The following is a 7,364-nucleotide window of genomic DNA, read 5'->3' as shown; positions in this document are numbered from 1 at the left end:
AATTAATGGCAAAATGAATGTTTGGAAATGTAAACTGATATTTCCTACTGACACACTACAGCAAAAGACAGAAATAACTGACTTAAAACCATTTTTAAGCTGGTGAAAATACTAGTGTTCTAATCATCTTGGCCACCACTGTGTATAACCATGCAGGTCTTGTTTATAAAATTTCTTGATTCTGTGTTTTAAGGTTTCTCGTCCAAAGGTCATAACTGAGAGCCTTTGGCATCTCTTTCTGTCTCTGGTGGCAGAGACGTCATGTCGGGTGGTGGGAGTCAATGACATGCATCTGTTTGGCGACTGTATTGAGGTCTCATCCATTGGCATGCACATTGTCTTTGGACAGAGACAGCATTGAAGGACTCTTAAGTGGAAGAGCAATCCAGTTAGAGGGCATTTCATGGCAACACTTTTCTCTCCAGACTGCCATTTACTCATGCTGAGATAGATGGATGGCTTTAGGTTTTATATGTCGCTGTTGTTATGAGGAGGAGTTTAGGAGAAAGCTGATACCATAAAGAGAAAATAACACCAAACAACTACTAATATTTTCATACCGGTTTCTTTTTGAAATTATATTGATTTTATATGTATACAAATGCATTGTCCATAAAACGTGTTAAAAATCACCCAGAATGCAAGGTGAGAATCTCTCTTTCCTTTTTACTTCTATAAATTCATGTATAAATTCACCGGACTAACAGAATGTAGTTAATATGCATCTGAAATCAGCATAATTCAAAACTATAATTATAGTATTCTGGAGTAATGTAAGATAATTTAGCTACTATTTAACACTAATGTTTTTTTCAGTATATGTTAATACTCATTATCCTCCTCTTTGTGTATGAATATTATATCTTATTTATAGTTTAACACAGATGTAACTTCTAAGATGTATCTAAAATGTAAAAATAAATTTGCTTGTTGTACTCTTTGGGTAACTACCAGAAAACCAGGATGGATTTGAAAATATGATTAAATCCAACTGTGGTGATGATTTAAAACAATTACATCACAACACGCTGAATTTAATAATAGACTTTTATATACTTTCTGAATGCACACATTTATATACATTTTGTGTTTATATATAAAAAGTAGTTAACACTTTACTCACAGCCTTTATGTATAATGCATTATAAAAAGTATTTTTAATGCATTAATTATGCCTTATAATGCACCTAATAATGCATTTCAGGATCTCGCGAATAAATGTAATAACAGTTATAATAAATTATAATACTTATCTATTATTGTTACACCTTTAGAAAGTATACTGCATTAAAACATGACAAACAAACCTTATAATGCATTTGGTTGCAATTATTTATGAAAATATATAATATAATATAATATAATATAATATAATAACAGTTGAATCCAGAGTCAGATTTTTGCATTCATAAGATTTCAGCTGGTTTTATCCTCAAACTTTTATTCTTAAGTGCGTGAACTTATTGATGAATGCATGATTTACGAGTGAAGAGGTTTGCACTCAAGTTTTATGCACAAATACGTACGAACGCAGTGAATGAGAACGAATGAGCGAGAAAAGCTCAATAATTTGTAAAAGCGGCAAGCGAAGAACCAAGTGCCCATGCAGAAGCACTGAAGTGAGTGAAGAAAAAAAACAAACCCACGTTGCCTATTTCTATAAATACACCACAAGCATCACATCTATTTTGTAATGTGGGAAGTAATAAGGGCCAGACAGCAACATGATGACAGAGCGCACAAGTCTCTGGGTAAATGGCAGATTGGAGACAAAGCGTTGGCTGTGGCACGTGTCTGAGAGAGAAGAGGACAGGGCCTTTAGTAAAGCGCTAAAGCTGGATCTCTAAGTGAGGGAAAGGACCAATGAGTGAACTGACCTTTCTGGCGGAGTCCTTGCTTCCACACTCCCCCTTATCGTACCACCATTTGTTTTTCAGTTTGTCTAAGACGGCTTGCTCATTGAGTTTCAACACCGCTAGGTTTACAGGGATTCTTCAACCAGGAAAATAACATAAATAACATTACCCATGTTATCTTATGTTATTCAGCATTTAAGCAAACATACACCCATAATTACGTTTTGAAACATAAATTACGTTTTTGATAAATAGAAAAGAAAACAAAAACAGGAAAAAAAAGAAAGAACAGCACAGTCACAGAGTTTGAAAACTGTCACTGCCAAAGTGATATGCATTAATACTCCATCTAGCTTTGTGACCTTTCTCCCTACGGCAAGATGTGTATTACTATATCACTTTGGGTAACCGGCAAGAGATCGGAAACACTCGGATTTGCACAGTTTTGAGTTTGATGCTCAAACGACAAGGTTATAATTGACTGCCAATCATTTAAACGTCCCAATCGCATTAAATAAACCACTTCAGGTTGGACTATTTTCAATTAGCGTACAATGGCAGCCGATGTGTTTGTTAACTGAAGTTGCCGGTTACCCCCCCCAAGGTGGTGGTTGGTTACCCGCCGGATAGCTCATATTGGGGCTGACCTTGGAATCACCTCCTCCGCTGCCACACTCTCCCTTGTCGTACCACCATTTGTTTTTCAATTTGTCCAACAGGCCCTGCTCGTTCAGTTTTAACACTGCCAGGTTTACTGGGTTTCTTGAAATGATAATAAAATAAGCTGGGTCAGCATTGGTGATATGATACGGCGAGGCAGAGGTTGTGTCAAATAAAAGTGAGTCTATTAAGTCGTAGAGGAAGTGAACAGAACATAAAACTGATCTGACTGTGTGCCTGGCTCTGCTGGGCTTGTTGATGTAATATTAGTTGTCTTGTGTTGTGCTAAAGTGTAAAAAAAAAAAGTACTGTGACCAAATTAAGAGAGATTTTACCAAGCAAGACCCGGATTGTGAGTGAGGAAACAGGATGAATTAGCAATGCTCTGGATTTAAGCCCTTTGACACAGCGTGGTCCGGTAAGAGGATTCCCAGATTAAGTAAATATTTCTGTAGATTAGCTCTGGATAATCTATTACGCCGTGGTTGCGGTTGAAGGACACTGCACGTTCCATATTTTGGGAATCCCAACACTGCAATCAAACCCAGAGCGTTCTTAATGCGGCCCATTCTCACTTGTGACGGCGTCTGTCTCTGTAAAATCCCTGACTTCTTTCTGCACCCCTCGAGACTGGGGGAGAAAGAGGCCGGTGTGCTTATGGATGATTAAAACAAAGCCAGACTTCATCCATGAACATTAATCTGAAATCTGCAGGGTACACAAGACAACAAGGATGTCAGGAAGGATAATGATGGGGAAGACCATCTCAACATCTGAAATGGAGCACATGAGAGGAGATTTTGAGAGAAAGATCAATGGTCAACCTCTGATTTACATTTATTAGCTCTGGACTGGAACTGCTCTGTTTTCTAGCTTAAAAGGATGTGTACTCTAAGAATTTCCTTTCAAGTGTCTGTGTGTGCCTCATTTTTGTTAAATCAACATGGACAATATTTTATGTGTACAGGATGCATTAATAAACCAAACGTTTCACAGTAACCCACAAAAATATTCAGCGGCACAACTATTTTCAGCATTGATAATAATAAGAAATGTTTCTTGAGCACCAAAACAGCATATTAGATCATTTATGAAGGATCATGTGACACTGAAGACTGAGTAATGGCCTAAAAAATAGGTTTTGCCATTACAAGAACAAATTACATTTTAAAACACATTCAAATCATTATTTCAAATTATAATGATATTTCAAAATATTACTGTTATTTTTTGTATTTTTGATCAAATAGTTGTAGCCTTGGTGAGCAACGATAGTGTATATATTGTTAAATGGAGTCTCCTTTAGTTTCCTACAGTCAAATTCGGCTGTGAACAGGCACACATCTCTTATTCAATTCAGATTTAGCATTTAAAGAAAAATGGGCTTTGTGGGCCGTTGTGGTCAGAATGATTTGCAAGGATGTGTTCTTTGATTGATGTATAAAGGTTATAAAGAAAAGAAGTACTGGAATGCATTTAGTCATTGTAGTGAGATGCAAAAGTACAATGAGACATGATATTTACACATAAACATTAAAAATGTTTGACTTGATGATGGAACTGTAAGACGCAAAAGTACAAATTTTGCTGATGAGAGTTAATGGTACAGAACACAAACACAGACAATCATAACTAATTCCAGTCAACACAAAATGAGAGGTTACAGAGGAGATGCTTCTTTGAAAAATGATAAGCTCGAACTTTCTAGCAAAGACAAAGTCTAATTTAACTTTAGTTAATTTAACATGAATAATGCATCAATTTAAATATCTTTCAATAATAAACAACATAAAAGATCTAATATATATATACAGTATATATATATTACTTTTAAAGCTGAAGTGTGCGGTTTTTGACATTAAATGGATACTTCTTTGGATACTTAAAATCTCCAAACCCAGTTTTCATGCAGGAGAAACCCTATGTCTAATGCTCTCATCTCTCCAGTGTAAACTCTCAGACTTTTCATGAATCATAATCATTGTCAAAAAAGAAAACATTTCGGAACTATTAGGAGGCTCAGGTGTACCTCAGGGCAGATCCTTTGGGTGTGGCTACTCCATAGCCCTTTGAGTCCAGGTTTCCTCCCACCTTCATGGTGTCACATGGTTTGCGCTGCTCAATGTATTCGTTCATTGTGGACTCCAGCAGATAAGCATACTTCCCTTTGGACTTCCTCACCCGCACGACACCTTCGTCTGTCGTCTTCACAAACACAGAAGGCTCTGCAGACTTCATGTAGGACCACATCTTCTCAAATACCGCAATCTTCGATCTCTGAGGATGGATATAATGAAGTTAGATTGATCAAAAGTGACAGTAAAGACATTTATAATGTTACAAAAGATTTCTATTTAAATAATAGAATCCTGAAATAAATGTATAAGTTTTCACAAAAATATTAAGCAGCACAACTGTTTTCAACATTGATAATAATAAGAAATGTTTCTTGAGCACCAAACCAGTATATTAGAATGATTTCTGAAGGATCATGTGACACTGAAGACCAGAGTAATGGCTGCTAAAAATTAAAATATATTTAAGAGTTTATTTCAAATTGTAATAATATTTCACAATTTTTCATAAAAAAAATTTTAATCTACAGCAGTGATAATTATCATTGAAAAACAACTTCAATTTCTGTCTTTTCCTCAGAAATGCTTTTTCTGTTTTTGTATTTTTAAACTTAAATTTAAAACAGGCACCTGATATCATGGTTATCAGAGTGTTGTATCATTTCAGGAAGTTCAGAACAATTTTTGGCCAATTCTCTCTTTGAATACTGTATGTACAAATAAAACATGCAAAAATTGAAAAGCTACAACAGCTTCTCACCAGGGTAGTACCCTCATCTTTGTACCTTATCTCCTAAAGGGTGCATATTAATACCTTGAGGCTGGGGAGTTGGAAAATGAGCCTATTTTCAAATATAGTGGAGTGTTCCTTTAAAGTACTAATATGCATGTTTTAGTGGAAGATAAGGTACAAACCTAAGGCACAATCTTTGAAGGTACTGACAAAAATATCATTTTTGCACATCTTTTCTGAGAGTATAGTGAAGTACTTCCCTCTTACACTGAAGAACTCTTTGGTGGATCCTCCATCCAGAGTCCCATAGGCAATCTCCGTTTGCTTAGCCAGATCCTCGGCACTCTCGATGGGTGACACCATCCTTTCCACAGTGAGGAAGGCAGCCAGGTTGGCTGTGTAGGAGGAGATGATAATCAGAGTGAAGAACCACCACACACCTCCAACTATACGACCAGAGAGAGATCTGTGGAAAAAAAGCACACAGGTGGTTAACAGCCTGACATATTATAGCGATCTCTATTAAATTAGACTCTTATTGAAGAGTCCTATTTTTAATATGATTTTCATTTCTAGCTGTGCACAAAGTGGAAAGATAACAATTAATTAATAAATTAATTACTTTATCAGCAGGCATATATGATGAAGAAAGGGCTTCTTAATGGCTGATCTAGTTATAAATCAGATCCTGATCAGGATTTAAACAAAAGCAAAGGCATTTTCGGCCTCTGTATTGCAGAATTTAATTATCATCAGAACTATATCATCAAAATGTTTGAAACATCAAAACGAATGAACGGAGGACTGCTGCGGTTACAATAAACATCTTAGAAATATACTGTAAAATGGTGTTGCTTTCCTTAAAAGAGCTGCTGGATGCATTAAAATGGAATACGCTACTGTTATACACACATACTGAGAAAATATCCATATTTTTTTAAAGCCACATTTCCGAAATTACAAGCAGTTTATGAGAGATGCCGGTATGCAAGAATGATTCCCAGTATTTTAAAAACACGGCAAAGAAATTCAGATTGTTATATTTATTTTTGGATATATTCAATGGTGCAATAACATCAACATCAAAAGTGATTTAAATTGAGAAAACAGCTTGTTCTCATGGATTCAAGTAATGCACAAGTCAGCATTTTTAAGCTGCGTAAATGAAAAGAGTGGAAAGAAAAGGTCTCCCTGAAGTGGTAAGGCAAAATGAACTTGCTTGTGTAAATAATAATAATAAAAGAAAATTAAGGCATAACCCTGCATGTTTTTGTCCAGAAGACATGGCCTGCTTTGATCTGTGACTCCTCAATACACGTCTATTGATCTCAGTGCCTCAAACATTGAAAACATTCTTCACTGTTCCCTTTGAATAAAAGTCTTAAATTTAATCAAAGATCCTGTTCTGCCGAGCTTGCACTAAAGTTCTACTTTCCAATACATGCTGCGCACAATTCCACCCTTTTTCACTTTCAAGGGAACTATATTCTCTTTCAGCTTCCAATGATATTATCAGTTATATTAAAGGGGCCAATAAACCACTTTGAATTTTTATAGGGAAGCAAAAAATAGTGCTGCATTATAAAGGGGAACTTGTTGGAATGTTAATACATGTTAGATATTGAATTGATCCAGAACAGAAATTATAGTTCATGCTACTAATAAAAGTCTACATTATTTAGTATTGTCAACTTAAATGCCATTAACAGAACTACAATCTACTTCGATTATTTCACACACACACACACACACACACACACACACACACACACACACACACACACACTTTATCATGTCAAGAGCACAGTAAAAATAAATAAATATATACTCACTAATATATTTGATCAAAAATTCAGCATTAAACAGTAATACTGTAAAATATTATTACAATGTAAGATAACTGTTTTTATTTGGATACATTTTAAAATGTAATTTATTCCTGTAATTGCAAAGCTGAATTTTCAGCATCAATGCTCCAGACTTCAGTGTCACATGATCCTACAGAAATCATTCTAATATGCTGATTTGGTGCTAAATAAA

The 7,364-nt window shown here is 35.4% G+C and overlaps 1 protein-coding gene across 4 annotated transcripts in view; it reads right to left on the bottom strand.

Moving 5' to 3' along the window:
- gria1b (glutamate receptor, ionotropic, AMPA 1b) overlaps positions 1-7,364 on the bottom strand; it is a 59,224-nt gene that overhangs the window by 4,670 nt on the left and 47,190 nt on the right. For 2 of the 4 annotated variants that reach the window (XM_016501524.1, XM_016501526.1), the window contains exons 12-14: positions 5,592-5,790; positions 4,546-4,793; positions 2,504-2,618 (exon numbers count right to left, since the gene is read on the bottom strand). In XM_016501524.1, the coding sequence (XP_016357010.1) occupies positions 2,504-2,618; positions 4,546-4,793; positions 5,592-5,790 (562 nt within the window). Of the gene's footprint in view, positions 1-1,877; positions 1,993-2,503; positions 2,619-4,545; positions 4,794-5,591; positions 5,791-7,364 lie in introns of those variants that run through there. The other 2 variants (XM_016501527.1, XM_016501525.1) reach the window with 2 other exon arrangements.

This window comes from Sinocyclocheilus anshuiensis, unplaced genomic scaffold (genome assembly GCF_001515605.1).
Source record: "Sinocyclocheilus anshuiensis isolate Anshui unplaced genomic scaffold, SAMN03320099.WGS_v1.1 scaffold1023, whole genome shotgun sequence".
Lineage (NCBI taxonomy): Eukaryota > Metazoa > Chordata > Actinopteri > Cypriniformes > Cyprinidae > Sinocyclocheilus > Sinocyclocheilus anshuiensis.
The sequence above is the reverse complement of the archived record's forward strand: the minus strand, read 5'-3'. Positions and strand labels throughout refer to the sequence as shown.